A 21,495-nucleotide genomic window follows, 5' to 3' on the forward strand; every position below is an offset into this window, starting at 1 on the left:
GTCCATGAGCAGCCCACTGCTGCCACCTGCCTGCAACACAGAGTAGTACACACAGTGGTGTGAGGATATCTTTGGTTTGGCTTCATTGATTGATTGAATGAATACTTTATTACATACAGTAAATGTAAAAAACAGCCAAGAGGTACAGTCAGACATTAAAGGACCACCTCACCTCTGGGACAACCAGATCTTATGTTATTGTTGTGTGGGACACGATCAACACAATCCTGAATTATTTTTTTGTGTTCAATCTGTGTTTTTAGATATTTTAGTATTTCAGCATGGCTACAACTGGTCATATGATGCTTTGTAGCATGATATTGTATCATCCAATGCATCATATGATGCAAAATGCATCATAATAAAATAAAAATAACTCAGGATTGTGTTGATCGTGTCCCAAACAACACAATAAAATAAGATCTGGTTGTCCCAGAGGTGAAGTGAAAAAGACCCTGGACTTTCCACTGTGGTTCAAGATGCTGCCTCGTGGAAAACGTCTACGCAGTCTCAAAGCTACAAGATGCTGCCTCGTGGAAAACGTCTACGCAGTCTCAAAGCTACAAGATGCTGCCTCGTGGAAAACGTCTACGCAGTCTCAAAGCTACAAGATGCTGCCTCGTGGAAAACGTCTACGCAGTCTCAAAGCTACAAGATGCTGCCTCGTGGAAAACGTCTACGCAGTCTCAAAGCTACCAGCAACAGACTGCAAAAGAGCTTCTTTCCACCAACAGTCAGGCACATGAACGAATCAAAAGCCCGGATCAAAAGCCCGAAATTGGAAGCCAGCCCAGGCTAAGTCTAACCTAAAGCGGACATTCTATGTCCCCGACAGATCTCCTGCTGCTGTCTGCTTTGAGTAAATGAGGAAGTGATCCACGATGGAACACCAGTGATGATAAATCATAGCCATTTTATCATTTTAATGGATAAGCCTAAACAAACCAGTTCACATGAACAATACTGATGTAAAATAAGATATCTGAACGACTACATTTGTTTTATATCCACAACTTTCCAACATCCCATCATGCATTGCGCAGAAGTTGCACAGAGCTTCCGGCGCCGCAGCCGAGTGTGATCTACAAGCTCACAGCGGTTGCATCTGCGACGCGACGTGAGCTTGTATGTCTGCTGTTAAACCGGAAGTGTGGTGCAAAACATTTTCCAATAAATTCCTGTGGAAAAAGGGTGGATACAATTAAAATGTGGTGAACCACAGTTACTGGGGGGCCCAGGCTTTTATCTTTGAAATGCCTGGATCCGGAGTCCACTGCCTCTCATCAAATTATTGTCTAATAAAATGCTAAAAAATATATTGTAATAATATTAATAAAAAACCAAGGGTCAATGGGGTGGGTAATCAACCAAACAAGGTCATTATGGGGTGAACAATTAATTTAACTTCTATTGATTGATTGAAGACTTTATTGGCAGTTGGCAGAACAAGGCAGAGCAGTTCAGATCCAAGGTCTTCTAATTAGCCCTATTCACGGCCCGCCCACCTACTTCCGTTTCTCAGCATCCCCCGGGTGCTGCTGACATCAATTTAGAAGGGGAAACTATAACAGAAATAGCTGGACTTAAAGCCAACAAATCGTTATTTCTAACGGTAAAGTAAATTATAATGCTTTGTGCCTTTTACTATCTTGTGTTCTTGATCATGCTAGCCGTATTTTATACTTTACTATTCGGAAATTGCATTAAATTTGCGATTTCTGTGCCAACTCTATAGGCTTATAGTAGGATTTTCCCCTTCAAAACGGGACTTCAGCACCTGCCTATGGGAGGTATTGCAATTTGCAACCCTAGATTCATCCTATTAAAATAAAATCTAGTGTTGCAATTTGCGGCTAGATCAAGATGTAGTCATCAAGTAAATGAAGCAAATACATCTCATACAGTGCTCTTCAACCGGGGGCCCAGGACCCCTAGGGGGTCCTCAGAGTAACTACAGGGGGTCCAAAAATTCTTTATGTGATAGAATCTTTATTTTCAATAAACAACCTGAACCCTCAGAACTTTAACCAAAAACAGAAGATCTACGAGCTGTCAGATTTACTAAGCAGTGGTGGAAAAGGGTACTCACATTTTCTACTTAAGTATAAGTATCAATAGGCTACTGCATTGTACAAGAACTCTGTTACCTGAATGAAGTAGAAGTCCTGAATAGAAGTCCTGAATTTAAAATGTACTTCAGTAAAAGTACTTTGTTACTTTACAGTTTACACCATTGTTACTAAATATCAGCGATTTAAGTGGTTAAAAGTCTGAAAAAACACATTAACAGGAATCCAACATAGACTGATTATAGTGCTGTCATGAAATTGATGACAATTTGCAACGCCATTTTATAGTACAGTACAGGGGGTCCCTGCTTTATCTCCCTCGTTAAGGGGTCCTTGGCCTGAAAACGTTGAAAACCCTGGTGTAATACATCATTGATATTCCAATATTTAAATTGTATTTAATGTAAAAGTCCAGAACAGCAGCTGAATTATTAAATTACTGACTTGTACTTGTAACAGAGACCGAGTACATATACATTGCAGTATTGATACTTTTTTCTCAAGTAAAACATCGTGAGTACTTTTTTCCACCTCTGTAGTGGAGTTTAACGGTTGAACTTTAACCGTTATTAACCGTTAAAAGTCCTCTGACTGGTGATGATGAGTCTAACTAGCATTAGCATCGCTGCTACAGTGAGAGTGATTAAACCTTTACTAACCTCGTCCAGGTCCACATAAGGTCCTGCTCCTTCTGGGAACATCTCATCCACCGCTGGCTTCATCATGAAGAGGTTAATTAATCACTTAATTAACAGGAATTAAACTGTATTGATGTTGTTAGCAGCTAACAGTTAGCTTGTTGTGTCTCTGCTGTAAACAAACCGTCTGCTGTATGGAGGAGGTGGGACGTTCAAGAACGAGTCGAGTCTTTCGAACGGCTCTTTGAAATGAACGATGGGATCCGGTTCACAGTAGGGAGCCATTATTTTCTAAATGAACAGTTGTGGGAAAAGTACAAACATTCTTTACTTATGTGAAAGTATCAATACCGCCACAAGTAGAAGTTTGGAATTAAAATGTAGGCTACGTAAGTAAAAGTACAAAGTTATCGGTATCAAAATGCACTTAAAATACCAATAGTAGAAAATAGTCATTATGCAGAAATTCTGCATAATGACTATTTTCTACTATTGGTATGGGACATTCTGCAGCAGAATGTCCCATTTCTGTTTTTTCCAACGCGACACATTGTGAGCTTGTAGATCTGCTATTTTCAAATGGCGGAAATGTAGCCTATATGGCTGAAATGTATAGGGTTGAAGTGAATTTGTAATTCAAATCTACAAAGTAATTAAATAACTATGGTAACTAAAACGAGCCAGTCTTTTGAACGGCTCTTTGAAAGGAACGGTTCCCAGAGATCCGGCTCACACCAAACAACCATAAATCCCATCTCTGCTGGTGTAACGCCCGCGTCTTAGTAAGGGAAAGTTAGCCTATTGCTACATCAATCTGGGAACTAAATCTAAATCACTAGCTTTCTTCACAAATGTGTTCATAAAGGTGTCTACTATCACCTCTGAACTTTGTCAAACCCAACTCCCTTGACATACTTTGTGGGAGCCAATCAAAGTTGGGGGTATCGGGATACCCAGGGCCTGGGATTAAAGGAGGAAAAATAAAAAATGGCCAATATGAACGTATGAAGTGTGTAATTAGGGTATTGTTGGGTTGGTGAATCCATTCCAACCATTATTTATCAGTAAAAATGACTCCTTGGCCATAAAAAAGGCCTAATTGGCTAAGGCTTAGCCAATCATGTCATTCGAGTTCACCTGTGTCCTGTTAGTCCCTATGTTTTAAACCCTGCATGTGTTTGAGTGTTCCTTGGCAGATTGTATCATGTTATTCTGTGTGTCATGTGTGATTACCCACCTGATCTTGAATAGTTTTCATGAATTCAAACCCTACTCCAACCTTTTTTTTTTTGCCAATATTATATGTCTCATGAACACACAAAAGTAGGGGTGGCAATTTTATGGCCAAGGAGTCATTTTAACTGAAAACGAATGGTTGGAATGGATTCAGCAGCCCAAAAATACCCAAATTACACACCTCATACGCTCATATTGGCAATTTTTAATTTTTCCCCCTTTAATCCCAGGCCCTCGGGATACCCAATAACTTTGATTGGCTCCCACAAAGTATGTCAAGGGAGTTGGATTTGACAAAGTTCAGAGGTGATAGTAAACACCTTTCTGAACACATTTGTGAAGAAAGCTAGTGATTTAGATTTAGTTCCCAGATTGATGTAGCAATAGGCTAAATTTCCCTTACTATCTGGCGTGCGTCTGGCGTATGCATAGAGTTGGGCGTATGCCCAAGGCTGTCCCTGTTCCGGTCTGGTTCCGGTCTCCCCCAAGCCCCCTGTGATTGGCTGAACCGGACGTAGGGAGCGCTCGGTTGTAGTCACTTGGACCGCGCGAGGTGCACCAAAACCCAATTATCATTGCGTTTATCGTGCGCTTGCCCAGGCCTTACGGCCTGGGCATAAATATAACGATTGCATTCACCACGGCTTCGTAACTCGCGCGGCGCTCCGCCGGCCGCGCGGCCCTGGCCCGCTCTTCGCGGCCACTCGCGCCTGCGGCGCTCGGGGGCGAAGAGCAGGACCAAGGTCCGCTGGCCTTCGCGCCGCTTGCAATGTCGTGGACAATAACTTAATGTCGTGGACAATAACTGTGACATCTAACCATAAAACGAGCGCTCCCTTCATAGACACGCTTGGTAATCTGCTGGACGCGTCTGGCGTATGCCCAAGGCTGTCCCTGTTCCGGTCTGGTTCCGGTCTCCCCCAAGCCCCCTGTGATTGGCTGAACCGGACGTAGGGAGCGCTCGGTTGTAGTCACAGGGAGCGCTCGGTTGTAGTCACTTGGACTGCGCGAGGTGCATCAAAACCCAATTATCATTGCGTTTATCGTGCGCTTTAAATATAACGATTGCATTCACCACGGCTTCGTAACTCGCGCGGCCCTGGCCCGCTCTTCGCGGCCACTCGCGCCTGCGGCGCTCGGGGGCGAAGAGCAGGACCAAAGTCCGCTGGCCTTCGCGCCGCTTGCAATGTCGTGGACAATAACTTAATGTTGTGGACAATAACTGTGACATCTAACCATAAAACGAGCGCTCCCTTCATAGACACGCTTGGTAATCTGCTGGACGCTTAACGCCCAACTCTGTCAGACCACTACCGTCACAGTTGTATAGCGACACCTAGCGTACGGGAGGATGTATTTACCAAATGCTCTGTAAACTGAAGCAGTGGTTCTCAACCTGTGGGTCGGGACTCGGGACCCCCAGAGGGGTCCCCAAATTATTCTGGGGGGTCCCCCAGATGATTAACTTAATGTGCAACATTGTTTTCTCACTCAACAGTAAACAAACCAACATAAAGTTTAAGTGTATAGAGGGTATCTGCACATTTCTAAAGTGACAATTTAAGGACTTAGTAATACCTCTAAAATGACAAATTAAATGTTGACCAAACTGACAAATATTAGAGGCAGAAATTGTGAAAATAGCAGATCTACATGCTCACAACGCGAGGCATTGGTAATTTTATCGTCTAATCAGGCTTTTACAAGTATCCAAAATAGAAAAGAAAAGAAAAAAGAAAAACTATTTTTCTTAACAGTAGATAGATAAACATATCACGTTGTTGTCCTACACACAACTCTCATCTATAGATTCTAACCTTTTGTGTGTTTTATTTTGTTTCGTTTTTTAGTTTGTATATTAACGTCCCATCATGGGTTTTCAAAGTGGGTGACGGGGCACCCTGGGGTGCCGTGACGGCAGTCCAGGGGTGCCACGAGATCATTTGATAATATTTGGAATTTATTTGGACACTTGAAAAAACATTTTAAACTTGAAGTTATTTTCAGAAGTTATTTTCAGTCAGTTCTAACCAAATGGCTGTTATCTCAATGTTTTCCTCGCAACATAATCACTAAAATGTCGTCACTGTCGGGCAGAAACCTCGTATCTCCAAGTTTCAAATGTGTACGTCTTTTGGTAAAGCAAAGCCCTGCTTCATCATACAAGACCGTGAGGCGTTGTGTGCTTGTAGATCTGCTGTTTTCACTAGTTTTGTACATTTTATAGATGATAAATACAAAACGAACGGTTTTGGACATACAAGGTTTCCACCCGACAACGACAATATGCTATAAATGTACTACTGTAGCCGGGGTGCCTCGGATTAAAACAATATTTATGGGGTGCCCTGAGAAAAAAAAGTTTGGGAACCCCTGCACTACACTACAGCATCACAAGCAGCAGATCTACACATTTAGTTTAGAGCTTGTAGATCTGCTACTTTTATACTTCTGGATTTGAATGCTGAAAAGTACCAGATTTGGACATATGAGATTTTCCACCAGACGGAGAATATCAAATAAATTAGTGTAAATGACACATCAGAAAAATAAATAAATGAATAAATAAATTAAGCAAAAAACTACAAACAACCATGGAAATAAAGCGTATTTTATTTGATATTTGCACAAACATAATAACACTGAGGCTGCCGTTAGCCTTTCACAGCCGCTAAGCTAAAGCTAGTTAGTAAACACATACTAAAACAGTACATGTTATATGTTATTGTTATTTTAATATTCATAGGCCTACATTTAAACATAATATGTTTTCCCATTAAATAATAAAAAGCGTTTTAGAATATTCAGGAATACAGGTGTGATACATCTTTAAATTATTCATCGTCATATCTTCCTCATAATCTAATCTCTTCGCTCATTCGTTCCCAACAAACAAAGTATTAATTCATAATTTTATATAGATAGGTTAGTATATCTTTACAGCTCTTCTACACTGTCTCCTATACATGGTTTTGTATGTGTGAAGTTTGCATGTTCTCCCCGTGTCTCCTAGGGTAGATACCCTCACAAAAGAAAAAAAAAAACATGCAGTAATCCTGGTCTCTATACTGCCTCCCTCTGGCCAGCCGTGGTGCCTGATGGAGGGGAAAGGAACTGGTTGGAATAACATGTTCCTTCAACACGCTACGTCCCACCGGTTAATCTCTCCCCTGTCAGGTGATAAGAAGCATCTTGGGCTCCTCATGCATAGAAGGAAGCATGAGGTCAGTCCGTTGCTCTCCCCAGGTTGGCAGAGGGAATGTAGCGTCCAGGATTACATTAGATAATTGACACCGGGTGAAAAAAAACGGGTTACAAAAATCGTGGGATCAAAATGTACGAAAGTATCCTGTCCTGGTCCTGTCCTATAGTCCTGTCCTGTCCTATAGTCCTGTCCTGTAGTCCTGGTCCTGTCCTATAGTCCTGTCCCGTCCTGCGTCCTCCCGGTCGGTCCCTCCTCAGTGCTCATGTCCCTCGTTGGTCTCGTACCCCAGGGTGTCTCCCAGGTGCTGGTGGGCGAAGAATGCCCGGGCCATCTCGTTGATGTGGTTGTAGGCTCCGATGGAGCGGAAGTATTCCACGTAGTTCCAGAAGTCTGAGGTGGAGTACGGCCAGTAGGGGACGGCCGGGGGCTCGTCATATGGGACTAGAGAGACAATATATATATACACAATATAAACATTATATTATGGTCATATGGGAATATAGAGACTATAATATACAATATAAACATTATGGGACCGCTGGGGGCTCGTCATAGGGGACTAGAGAGAAGATATATTCATATAAACATTATGGTCATATGGGAATATAGAGACTATAATATACAATATAAACATTATGGTCATATGGGAATATAGAGACTATAATATACAGTATAAACATTGAGGGACCGCTGGGGGCTGCTCATAAGGGACTATTGATTGATTGATTGATTGAAGTCTTTATTGTCAGTTTGCATAGAAAAAGGTACAGTTTCATGACGGTACAGTTCACTGGTACAAGGTCAACTAAAAGGAGATCCTAGAAAAGACTAAGCTTATTTCCATAGGAAACCATTGAAGTATCTCATATAACCCAACTCTGTAAACCCAACAAAAGACCGGGGTGGTGCATACTCCATTGACTTGTGAGACAGAAGGAAGCCAACAACAGGCTGTGTTAGGTGCTCAATACGGTTTCAATAAGCATTGAACGAGTCTGTGTTAGGTGCTCAATACGGTTTCAATAAGCATTGAACCAGTCTGTGTTAGGTGCTCAATACGGTTTCAATAAGCATTGAACCAGTCTGTGTTAGGTGCTCAATACGGTTTCAATAAGCATTGAACGAGTCTGTGTTAGGTGCTCAATACGGTTTCAATAAGCATTGAACCAGTCTGTGTTAGGTGCTCAATACGGTTTCAATAAGCATTGAACCAGTCTGTGTTAGGTGCTCAATACGGTTTCAATAAGCATTGAACCAGTCTGTGTTAGGTGCTCAATACGGTTTCAATAAGCATTGAACCAGGCTGTGTTAGGTGCTCAATACGGTTTCAATAAGCATTGAACCAGGCTGTGTTAGGTGCTCAATACGGTTTCAATAAGCATTGAACCAGGCTGTGTAATATGGAAGCAAAAACCTGACGTATTTAAAATGAAATGGCAAATGCGAAAATGAAATTGAAATAAAAGAATTGCTTTTTAATGTTCAGGAAATAGACGCATTTTTGGAGACAAAAATGAATGTAAAATGCAATGGTGTTTACATTTTCCATATACAGGAGCTCATTCTATGACTAAATTAAAATTATAAATAAAAGATCATTTGAATTTGAATTTTGAAAAAATGACAGCTAATTTGTTGACAATATTAAAATGAAAATGCAATTTTGAAAATGAAAATGAAATACATAAATGCTTTTTAATCTTCAGACAATGAAAGCATTTCTTTAGACAAAAATGAATGTATAATGCAATAGCATTTCCAATTAATGTACAGTTGTGCTTATTCTATGACAGAATTAAATGTAGCCTATATAAAAGGTCATTTGATTTACCATTTTCAAAAAATGCCACGCTAAATAATAGACAATATTAAAATGAAAAGGCTGTTTCGAAAATGTAATTTAAATAAGGGTAATGCTTTTTATTTTTAAGCTAATAGATGCATCTTTTGAGACACAAACGAATGTATAATTCAATAGCATTTACATTTCATCTCCATGTGTGCTCAATCTATGACAGATTGTAAAAGCAAACGCAAACCACATTGCTATTTCATTTTCAAATTGTAGCCGCTCATAACCTGACAGAATTCAAATGGTCCTTTGGCTAAAGTGATGGCGCAGGAAAGTGACGTCACAGGAGTAATCCTTCAACGCTGCCTGCTTATAACCTTGACATACCCAACCGTACAGTAGGTGGCGCATGACGCGCGTGACTGCACTCACTCACTGACAGACAGACAGACACTCACCCAGTGGAGATCCAATGGTCATAGTAGAAGGATCTGATCTGATACATTGCAAGTAAGAATCAAACATTTTTCCACATCATGTGATGATTTAATTTATCCCTGCCCAGCTCAACAACTATGGAATATCAACTTGGCAGAGCAGTGGTGTAAAGTAACTAAGTACATTTACTTAAGTACTGTACTTAAGTACAGTTATGAGGTATTTGTACTTAACTTGAGTATTTCCAGTTTTCAATACTTTTACTTCTACTCCACTTCATCTCGGTTCCAAATATTGTACTTTTACTCCACTACATTTATTTGAAAACTTTAGTTACAGTTACTTTGCAGATATACATCATTATATGGGGGGGGGGGTCGCGGCGTCGTTGTCGCGGGGGGGGGGGAGCGTTGTGAGCTTGAGTGAAGCTCGGCCAGTCCTGCACGTGTGTACACTGTCTGCCACCTTTTTCTTTTTTTTACACTGTCTCTGTCTGCCACATAGAGTATATATAAAATAGAGAGCGGACGAGCCCCGCCCCCACTATCATTTCAATGCAAGTGCTCAGTGGCGTTTTGAAGCAACGGCTACGTGCTAGCATGTAGCTAATCCAGGTGCATTCTGGGGGAAATTGGCCACTATTCGAGACCACAAATGACGTCACGCTGCTCTCCGCTCACAGTCTGGAGTGGAGGGGGCGGGGCCAAAATGCGCGTTTAGGCTGCAGTTCCAACTTTGGCCACCATCGGGGCTGCTTCAAATCTAGCCCTGGGTTCTGGGGGCTTGGTCTGCCACCTACTGTGTTGAAGGTTTACTCCTATGACGTCACTTTCCTGCGCCATCACTTTAGCCAAACGACCATTTGAATTCTGTCATGTTTTCAGCAGCTACAATTGGAAAATGAAATCGCAAATGGGATTTGCATTTGCTTTTACAATCTGTCATAGAATGAGCACACATGGATATGAAATGTAAATGCTATTGAATTATACATTCATTTGTGTCTCAAAAGATGCATCTATTAGCTTAAAAATAAAAAGCATTACCCTTATTTAAATTACATTTTCAAAGTAGCTTTTTCATTTTAATATTGTCAATTATTTAGCGTGGCCTTTATTGAAAATGTTAAATCAAATGACCTTTTATTAAATGGAAATGCTATTGCATTTTACATTCATTTTTGTCTCAAAGAATGCTTTCATTGTCTGAAGATTAAAAAGCATTTCTCTATTTCATTTTCATTTTCAAAATTGCATTTTCATTTTAATATTGTCAACAAATTAGCGGTAATCTTTTTAAAATTAAAATTGAAATGATCTTTTATTTATAATTATAATTTAGTCATAGAATGAGCACCTGTACATGGAAAATGTAAACGCCATTGCATTTTACATTCATTTTTGTCTCAAAAAATGCGTGCATTTCCTGAAAATTAAAAAGCAATTCTGTTATTTCAATTTCATTTTCGCATTTGCCATTTCGTTTTAATTACATCAGGTTTATGCTTCCATAGTGTTAGGTGCTCAATACGGTTTCAATAAGCATTGAACCAGGCTGTGTTAGGTGCTCAATACGGTTTCAATAAGCATTGAACCAGGCTGTGTTAGGTGCTCAATACGGTTTCAATAAGCATTGAACCAGGCTGTGTTAGGTGCTCAATACGGTTTCAATAAGCATTGAACGAGTCCGGCCCTCGACTTGTACACATTTCTTAGATTTTAGCCCACTGTGTATTTGAGTTTGACATCCTTGATATACAGTATTAACATTAAAGGAGTAGTTCACCACTTTTCAACCTGTCTTCATATAATAGGTCCTCACTAATGTTCATGATAAAATATCACAATTTTTTTCTACTCAGTCCAAGTCTCCTAGGAGAGCTGTGGGAAGTTCAGAATCCATCGTCTTGTGACATCATCATTTTCCACAAAAAAAATGTAATCAATATTTTTGAAAAAAATATTTAGATTTTTAATATCGCGAGAACAATGGCTTCCACTTTAAAATTGCAACTTTTCAGGAATAGAAAGCCTGCAGTTTCTATAAGCTGGATTGGTAATCGATGATGTCACAAGACTATGGGTTTCTGACCAGCCCACAGCTGGTCAGAAACCCACCCAGCTATTTTTGAGTGAGGACCAATTATATGAACATAGGTTGAAAAGTGGTGGAGTGCCCCTTTAAGGTCATACGACAATGGGCAGTATAAACATTAGTCTGCTGGGGACTAGAGAAACCCAAAGAGACAGTTTATAGGGGTGTAACGATGTAGTAACTGTATCCAAATATCCTTTTTAACTTAAAAAATCAAAGTATATCGAAATGAAAACAGCTAAAATCGAATCGTATCGTTTTATTTTGTATCGTATCGAATCGGTAGTGTAAAGAATCGATTGTATCGATACTACCTACTTGTGCATTGTATTTAGCATTTTTAAGAAGAAAAAATTAAAAGGAGGGGTTTAATTACTTTTTATTTCCATATAGCTACACTGGTCTATGGATAAATGTGTGTTAATCTCTGGGTTCATGTCAAGGTGCAGGTTTGTCAATATACAATGTCCATGTATTTGGCAGATAATCACTGTGTTTACTTATTTATATCCATAATACATGTTTCCCTTAAAAACCTGCACTATCCACACCTTTCACACAGATTTAATTTATTTGCTAAATAGTTACTATATCAATCATGTATCGTGATATGTATCGAATCGCTATTAAAATGTATCGTTATGGGGGGTGCCCGCTGGCCTGGTGGTCAAGGCGCATACCACATACTAGGCTATGATGCCTGCTGGCGTCGCCGGTTCAATTCCCGATCCGGATGACCTTTGCCACATGTCATTCCCCATCTCTCTCCCCATTTCCTTCTACTGTCCTATCAATAAAGGCATAAAAACCCAAAAACAAATCTAAAAAAAAAAAAAAAAAAAAAAAAGTATTGTTACACTCCTAACAGTTTAGTGTGTGTGTGTGCGCGCACGCGTGTACAGCATTCAAACAGAATGATTTGTTTCAAGGACAATGATTAACTCCTTTTCCAACTGTGATTTTTTGTCCCACATTCATAAATTGCCGTGTTGCAGAAATAAACACAATACAATGTTCCTTGGCTAAGTTAAGGTCGCAAAATATGAAGTAGAATGTGGTAAATGTAAATATACCTCCTTCTGGGATGATGACTCTGGCCTCTGTGGAGAGAGAGAGAGAGAGAGAGAGAGAGAGAGACAGACAGAGAGAGAGAGAGAGAGAGAGAGAGACATTAGCATTCCATATCATTCCAGTTCCATCCACGCACAAAGAAATGATTCATGGTAGGAGAAGTGAATGTGGTGTTGGTCTCAGTGGACTCCATCCTCCATACCTCCCCTTCCTGCTCAAATATTATTGCTGACTATTTGCACATGCACATGCACGCATACATACATGCACACACGCACACACACGCACACACACACTGATGGAATTTTGGATCATATTCCATATGGATAAACAGTTTCCCCCAAAATGATAAAGTACTCCACACAATGAATGAGACCACACCGGAGAATATGCGTTTTTGTGTTGAAGTTTAGTCAGAGTTCAAAGTACTGTACAAGTACAGTATAGACAGAGCATTTTCACCCATCGTAAGCTCTCTGAGTATAAAGCATAATGATTCCACATATATAGTTGAATGTGTACAGCATAAAATACATTAGTCACATTCTGATTGGACAATTAATCATAACAATGGATCATGAGATGGTGTTGTGACTGAGTCTCGTGAACTCAGAAGCAAGGATGTAGAATGTTTTGGTTATCCAGTGTCCGGGACACTTTGACATTTCGCCGGTCAATCTTTCTGTCCCTGGAGTGGGGCAGATTCTCGTCTCGTGCATTAGTTATCAGATCAAAACATCATGGCATTGACTTTTAACACTGAGAATGATATCTATACCATGTTAAACAACAATAACATATTGTACTATCAATTCCCTCCTGAGATAGCATTTGAAGTGTTAAATGTCAAGGCAGCATAAACAACAAGGGAAGAAAACATGGGTTAAACTTTTTTTTTAAGGTATTTGAAACAGAACATAATAATTGAACAATTTAAGTCAAAAACATTTCGATAGTTTTTGAAGAGTAGAGTCAAAAGAACTGTATATTTCCAAAGGTATTTAAATCAGAATATCATAATTGAACTTTGTTTTTGTTTTTTAAGTAGAGGTAAAAGATTTTTATTGTCTTAATTATTAAATATATGTATTTTACAAAGGTTCAATGTGTCGAAGATTGATTGGAAATTATCCATGTCAAGCAAGATAAAAACACATCAGCATCACGCTCCCGGGTGGTTATTACAATTTGGGGCCGATTTTAGTCAAAACAAGACGAACTTGACTCTTTACCATAATTTAGGTTAAAGACAAAAGCATTCAAAATGTATTTAGACAGCATCCGAAAATCAGCCGTTTGGCGGTCATAATTCGTACACCTCCGAGGTTACCTTTAGGTAATGAGTGGTCTTAATTGTCCCTGCAGGTTGGGGACATTTATAGTGAGGTGTCAAACCGGAGCCGCCTTAAAGCCAACTGTCTATTCCTCCTTACTGGCTTTTGTCCGAGTCAAGGTCTGGAAGAAAACTTTACAGCGGGAAAACGTGTGTGATGCAGTTTCATACTCACGAAATACATATGGATTTTTCAATCATCCTTTTTGACATTTCCACTTTGGACAGACATGCAGTGAAGTATGTGTCTGTCAACTCATTCTCAATTATCATCTCAAAATATCTTTATCTGTAAGACAAGGGAAAAGACAGGGACAAATCAATCCATAATGTAAGGCAATAAGGTATTTATATATAGAAATTGAATTGAAATGTTTAGATACATCACCAAAAGAGGACACAAGTTGTGTCAGTTTGTTCTGTTAGGGGAAACAGATTAACCCTGTATTGATTGGAATCAACTTCAATAAGGTGAAATATATTTAAATGGGATGAAATGAAAACAAAATGAAATATGAAAATATGAAATCAGAAAATGAAATATGAATTCAGAAAATGAAAATATGAAAGAAATAAAATTAAATGAAAAAATATTAATTCTAAATATTAATTCTCCAAACACATTCCCTCCCGTTTGCCACAGCCAAAAATATTGGGTGTGACAAAAATTGTTTTGTTGATGTTTGGAGGCAATATGGTTAAATGAGAAACAGATGGTCCAGAGGTACAGTAAACCTTGTGGATGGACAGTGATTCTGCTCACTGTCAGAGTTAGTGAGCTTCCAGGCCTGTGAGGGGGGAAGTGTATCATAACAAGATAAGGTTTTCCCAAAACAATAGTTAGCGAGGCCTGCTGAAAGGCTCTCTACTGAAAGTGTCCCAGAGAGAGAGACTTTAAAGAAGTAAAATAATAATAATAAAAATACATAACATAATCATAATGTCATTTTTTTTTTTTTTCCATAATGTGTAATCCCGTATAAGCCCAGTAGGGTTGTAATAATTGTGGAATTTGACTGAACGGGTTTGAATGGAGCCCAGCCATCTAAATTGTTTTTGGAACCGTCTCAGCCTGCTTTTACTCAAGTAAAGAGGATAAAGTATTACCAAAAATAAACCAACATGAGAAATTAAAGGTTGAGTAAAGCAGGGCTAGGCCTCTTCCATCCCTAACCCATACTGCAGTTTATGTGTTAAGAATGGTAAAAGTAAATGTTTTTGGTTCATGTCCATAAGATGTGGTTTGAAAGAACAACGTTCAGTTGTTACACAGGAAATAGTGTTTTTCACGACAAAACAGGAGGACAGGAGAAAACTGGTTAAAATAAAATAAACAGTCATGAAATTAAACAGGTTAAAATAAAATTGAAATAAAACAGTCAGTCAGTCAGTCACTGATAATCAGTCAGTTAAGTTGGTAGCGAGTTAGTGGAGTTAGTTCCACTATACCTGTTCTGCCATGTCATTAGTCCGTCCTGTCCCCTAAAATAAAATAAAGCCCACCTGTCATTGATGGGAAAAAAAAATTATTAAGACATAGAAACATTCAAATAAACCCAAGCGTTGGTTGTTATCAGTACGAGTGTAGTCATAACAAGAGCGAATGAGATCCCCTTTGAGAGAGAGAGGGAGAGACAGTCATATGTGTAAATAATTCCTAGTTTTGCAAACCAGGCAAGTGAGTTAGAACACCAACAGAGGGAGAAAAACCCAAGACAGATTCAAATAAGACAGATTCAAATATAACCCCAGCACATTGTTATCAAGCCCTGTATTAGAATGTAAACAGTAGATTATACAGAACAAGAGCGAATGAAACCCATTTTTGAGAGAGAAAGAGAGAGCAAGGTCACACAGAAACTGAATCGGCTCGTGGCCTCTCAAGGTAAAAATAAGAAAAAATGAAAATAAAAAAAACAATTCCAGCCCCTCATAGTTTTTTTTCAAAATAAAACAATAAAATAACACATAGGCCGTGCCAGCCTATAAGCAGCGTAAGCAGCTCACGCGAGCAGCAGGCATTGAGCAAGCAAGCAGCATAAGCCAAGCACATATTGTACCATATTGTACACAGAAGCCGCACCGCTCACTTTATACTTGGTTTGATTTTCCTGCTTTCATAATAGACAAACCGAAATGTAACCAGGGGAGGAAAATTGGATTAGAGATGATTAGACAGACAATATATCAAAAACATTTAACAGATGGGTTTGTCAGTCAGAACTTGATTTTTTTTCCTTTTTTTTTCTCTCAGAAGTCGTACTTAGTCAAAAGTAAACAAAATATATAGTACCATTATCTCGGGCGTCCCCAGGGTCAAAAGAGCGTTTGTTCTTTTCGGGACATTGTAATCCATGACAGTCACGTAGCAGATCTACAAGCTCACAACGCGTCCCATCGCATTGTGAGTGAAAGGGCAATGCCAGGTTCGGCTGGGGGGGGGGGGGCTCTGTCAAGCCCTTCAGCATCTTGAAAACATTGCTTGCGTCCTCTGTTCCTTCCTGATGAGGTTCGAACATCCAGTGGCAAATAATGTCCGATTTCTCCACAGCTCCGCACATATCCATTGACATGTTCCAGGAAAAGTTTTAGGCAGTGTTGATAACTGGGAGTCCCCGATGATCTTCCAGAATGACTTGAGGTCCGGGTTAAAAAGAGGTTCTGGGTTTAGATTGTAACCTTTCATCCGTGTGGGTCCAGGTTTTACACGATAAAAACACTGCTTCTCGGAGCAGGGTTTTTTTTTAGCTTGAATGGTCATGTTTCTAAAAAACAAAAATGTTCTTGGGAGCGCTGAGATAAAAAGCTCCTGTATTCAACATCTCAGAGTGGCCTGAGATGGAAATTAAAAATAAAATAAGATAAGACGAAAACTCAGACATGTAAGCTTAAAGCATGAAGATTTCCGTCAGAACGTTCGGTTCTAGAGCATAAAGTGAAATCTCCTAATTAAAATAACCACGCTATTTCTTATGTGATTAAGTGGCTCTAATCAGCCGTATTGGGTTATCGTACTGGCCGAAGAGACATTCCTTCAGAACAAAATATGTTCTGGCCCCAAATAAAAAGATTTCTTCTCAGAACTTCTTGAAACAGCCGTTCTAGAGCATAAAATGAAATCTATATTGAAGTCTCGTACTGATACAAACCCAACCTTAGACAAGCAATCTCCGTGGCCAAACGGCTGCTATGTCCTCAAAACATGTAACAAAAAGCGACAAAAACAATAGACTACAAAACATTAAACAATAAAAACGCAGCTTGGGCTAGAGGTAGCAATTCTCTAACTTAGCCGGTACAAATCTTTAAGTACTTGACCCATCTGTGATTTTCAGTCCAAAAAGGCATGAATAAAATCAAAACTTACACTGTGTGCTTTATACACACTTCTCAAGTCCCATGGTAGTTTCTCCGCGCGCAGGAGAAAAAAAAAAAAAACATGTGGGAGAGAGTCATCATATCCGAATTCCTTTCTCCATATGGGCAAAAATGGTGCAATTGTGGGGCACCTAGAAACAACCTGTTTCATTTCCTCATCGTCTATCTTAGCCATTAAAGCTGTTATCAGTTCATTCCCCAAGCTTTGGAGAGAGGCTTCAAGCTCAAAAATGGTGCAATTGTTCCGTTTGTTAAAAGGTTGTTTAGATTTCGGCAGGTGTTTTCTGCCTTCCTGTGCCGCGCTCAGGAGGAAAAAACGTGGAGGGAGTCCTTTCAGTGTTACTCCGTGGGAGTCAGGGGAAACGTCTGATAATATCCTCGGCTGGTTGTTACTAGCAGAGATGAACGAAGTGGGATTCCAAAACAAACTGTCCAGCTGTATCGAATCCATAAACGTCAAATCAGTAGAAATCCGTAACTGGTTCTAGCAGCGGAGAAGACAAAATGAGTCCAACAAAGTTGAGCCCCAATATCTCCTCGGAGCTAATCCGGCAATCGAATGGACCATTTGATGGAATTTTGGATCATATTCCATATGGATAAACAGTTTCCCCCAAAATGATAAAGTACTCCACACAATGAATGAGACCACACCGGAGAATATGCGTTTTTGTGTTGAAGTTTAGTCAGAGTTCAAAGTACTGTACAAGTACAGTATAGACAGAGCATTTTCACCCATCGTAAGCTCTCTGAGTATAAAGCATAATGATTCCACATATATAGTTGAATGTGTACAGCATAAAATACATTAGTCACATTCTGATTGGACAATTAATCATAACAATGGATCATGAGATGGTGTTGTGACTGAGTCTCGTGAACTCAGAAGCAAGGATGTAGAATGTTTTGGTTATCCAGTGTCCGGGACACTTTGACATTTCGCCGGTCAATCTTTCTGTCCCTGGAGTGGGGCAGATTCTCGTCTCGTGCATTAGTTATCAGATCAAAACATCATGGCATTGACTTTTAACACTGAGAATGATATCTATACCATGTTAAACAACAATAACATATTGTACTATCACACACACACACACACACACGGTCCAAAGCAGAAGTCTACATGCACACACATACCGCACACACAGAGTTGTCTTTGTGCAACAGCACACATTCCAACACAGAGCACTTCCTCAGAGGATGCTGCGCTAACTAGAGTTAGGAAAGCATTTTGTACGTTCTTAAATATCGTCGTTGTCGGGTGAAAACCTTGTACGTCCAAAACCGTTCGTTTTGCATTTATCAGTTTAAAAATGATTTAAACTAGTGAAAACAGCCGATCTACAAGCACACACCGCGAGGCGTTGTGTGCTTGTAGATCGGCTGTTTTCACTACTTTTGTGTGACAGCCTTGTATGATGAAGCAGGGCTTTACTTTGCGAAAGAACGAACACATTTGGAACTTGGAGATACGAGGTTTCCACCCGACAATGACGATATATATGTTTTAAAGGCCCACTGGGCCAGATAAACAGATAAAAAAAATATCCTTCTACATTCAAGTGGATGGTAATTATACAGATAGGAAATATCTGTCACAGATATCTTTTCTTATCAGTATCTTATCAGTATCTTACCATCCACTTGAATGGAGAAAGATATTTTTTATCTTTTTATCTGACCCAGTGGGAATGGGCCTTTAAACTGGCTTTATTAGTCTTTTTAATGTAACATTACAATATCAACACATTGATTTAAAGGGATATTTCACTTTAAAAAAAAACTTTGGTCATTTCATCATCTAATCAGGCTTTTGAGAGCATCCGAGTCAGTTTTTAAGTTGCTTGGTTCAGTATAAATCGACGCTACATATTTGAGATTTGAATCTATCGTGGTTAAAATGGAGTTTGAAGTTACAATGGGTTTGTATATAGGAAGGGGGCGTGTAATATCACATATCTAAATACTGAATCAAGTGAAAGACATGGAAAAATGGAAAAACATGCATGCCTTCACGTTCACATTGAAGGAACCACGGAAAAGAAAAGAAAAGCAACAAAGCAAAACAAAACAAACAAAGGGGTTTGGAGCACTTTTAACTTGTATTTGTTATTACTGTGTTTCACCATTATTTCAGCTTAATTTATCACCGTTCAAACTTGACAAATGGACTAAATAGCTTTTATAAAAGATGATTCCGGTCTGAAAACAACATTATCATGTATTTATTTATTATAAGGTTGAATATCAGCTTCATAAGAACTCACCGCTGAGGTGACAGGCGACCGCACAGAGCACCACACCAAGCAGGACACACAACTTCATCTTGATCTGATAACACACACACACACACACACACACACACACACACACACACACACACACACACACACACACACACACACACACACACACACACACACACACACACACACACACACACACACACACACACACACACACAGACATTTGAATGTTTTTTTGTTTTTTGTTTTGTTTTTGTTTTATGTCCATGAATTGAATACCAAGGACCTTAATGTAAACTAGACCGTAACTTGTTTACAAGACCATAACTGTGACTTATTTGGGATGTTCCTTTTAGGCAGGGTGTTAAAAGAGGAAGTTTTGTACTTTTTCTGGTTTTCATGTGTCCAGGAGGTTGACAGTACTTCAATAGACCCCTGGTGTGGTTGTTATGAGCAATTATGTATTGCCTTTCTATTTGGGTTTTAGCTATAGGCTGCCACCTTCCGGTCCAAAAACACAGATACTTATTACATCACAGAATCAACCCCTCCCCTAATTACCATTCACCCAACACTGTGGGCGTGGCTAACTTCAGCTGGGTCACCACCCACCATGACAACCACGCATACCAATGAACTCTGGTGGGTGTGGCCACATAAAAACATAATTTTAACGCTTTCTGTACATTCTTTTTTTGGAAAAAAAAATCTTCCTCCTAGTATAATCATAATAGTAGATAATCATGTTTTAGAGGGGGAAAAAATCATGGCACCCGCACTTTAACTGTACCTGTACTGTACTACATTTATATTGTATTGACTATACTTGTACTGTTCTACATTTTTGTCTAATAAAATATTCAATCAATCAATCAACCACTACACAATAGGACACACCACTTCATCTTGATCTGAAACACACAAATGTAGATCATGGAACTAACTTCACTACACCAGTTTCCACCTAGTTTCACATAATTGCAGAAATATTGCTAAAAATATTCCTTATTCATAATAATAATAAAATGTATTTGTGTTGCACATTATCTCCACAGGGAATCTCAGACATGGTTAAAGGACCAGTTCACCTCTGGGACAACCAGATCTTATTTTATTGTTGTTTGGCACACAAGTTACTGTATGTTTTGTATTCAATCTGTGTTTTTAGATATTTTAGTATTTCAGCATGCTACATCATAAGGCATTTTGCATCATATGACGCATTAGATGATGCAATATCATGCTACAAAGCATCATATGATCAAATGCTGAAATACTAAAATATCTAAAAACACAGATTGAACACAAAAAATAACTCAGGATTGTGTTGATCTTGTCCCAAAAACAACAATAAAATAAGATCTGGTTGTCCCAGAGGTGAACTGGCCCTTTTATCAATCATAGAAGGTTAAAAGCAGGCTTTAAAAAAAACGTCAAGCACAAATACATATTGATGACAGTGTTTACGCAACCATTTGACATGAAAAGGCCTTCCTAAATAAAAAAACAAGTTTGTATTACTTCACATCTGGTTGTGAAGTCTCATCTTCTTAGTTATGAATGCTAGTTATTAGTTCTAAAATCTCTTTTTAAACCCGCCCTGAACCTTGGTGAATGCATGGCAGCAGCATGATACTTGCTATATCCTCTGCAAAGTACTGTGTTCTGTCTGTCATTATGAGATAAAGTGGTTCCTGTGTAAATAAGCTGTAAAGTTTACTAGGATCTCCTTTTAGTTGACCTTGTACCAGTGAACTGTACCGTCATGAAACTGTACCTTTACCTATGCAAACTGACAATAAAGTCTACAATCAAACAATCAAAATATGCTTTAACTGTTTCGGTTACGTTTTCAACAAGGTTATAATAGTTTTATAATAGGTTATAATAGAATTTTTTCTTTAGTATACATTTTTATTAGTTTTGAGGTTTTGTTTTCAATTACAGTTTAGTTTTAATTCGTTTTTAAAAAGTGGGGTTGCTTGTTTTGTTTCA

The 21,495-nt window shown here is 39.1% G+C and overlaps 2 protein-coding genes across 3 annotated transcripts in view; both read right to left on the bottom strand.

Annotated features, from left to right (window-relative positions):
- cops9 (COP9 signalosome subunit 9) overlaps positions 1 to 2,909 on the bottom strand; it is a 13,970-nt gene extending 11,061 nt beyond the window's left edge. For both annotated transcript variants that reach the window (XR_013963179.1, XM_080751910.1), the window contains exons 1-2: positions 2,729 to 2,909; positions 1 to 30 (exon numbers count right to left, since the gene is read on the bottom strand). The exon at positions 1 to 30 is cut by the window's left edge and continues 43 nt beyond it. Coding sequence is in view for 1 of the 2 variants with exons in the window: in XM_080751910.1 (XP_080608036.1) it covers positions 1 to 30; positions 2,729 to 2,794 (96 nt within the window). In the remaining variant the exon portion in view is untranslated. The remainder of the gene's footprint in view (positions 31 to 2,728) is intronic.
- A 4,492-nt stretch (positions 2,910 to 7,401) lies between these two features.
- otos (otospiralin) lies at positions 7,402 to 19,579 on the bottom strand (the record flags this gene model as incomplete). Its single annotated transcript, XM_080751909.1, has 3 exons — positions 7,402 to 7,589; positions 12,546 to 12,572; positions 19,522 to 19,579. The coding sequence occupies 3 exons, from the start codon at positions 19,577 to 19,579 to the stop codon at positions 7,402 to 7,404; spliced, it is 273 nt and encodes a 90-aa protein (XP_080608035.1).
- Between the last annotated feature and the right edge of the window lie 1,916 nt (positions 19,580 to 21,495).

The sequence above is a fragment of the Nannobrachium achirus genome (genome assembly GCF_963921795.1).
Source record: "Nannobrachium achirus genome assembly, chromosome: 21".
NCBI classification, from domain to species: Eukaryota; Metazoa; Chordata; class Actinopteri; order Myctophiformes; family Myctophidae; genus Nannobrachium; species Nannobrachium achirus.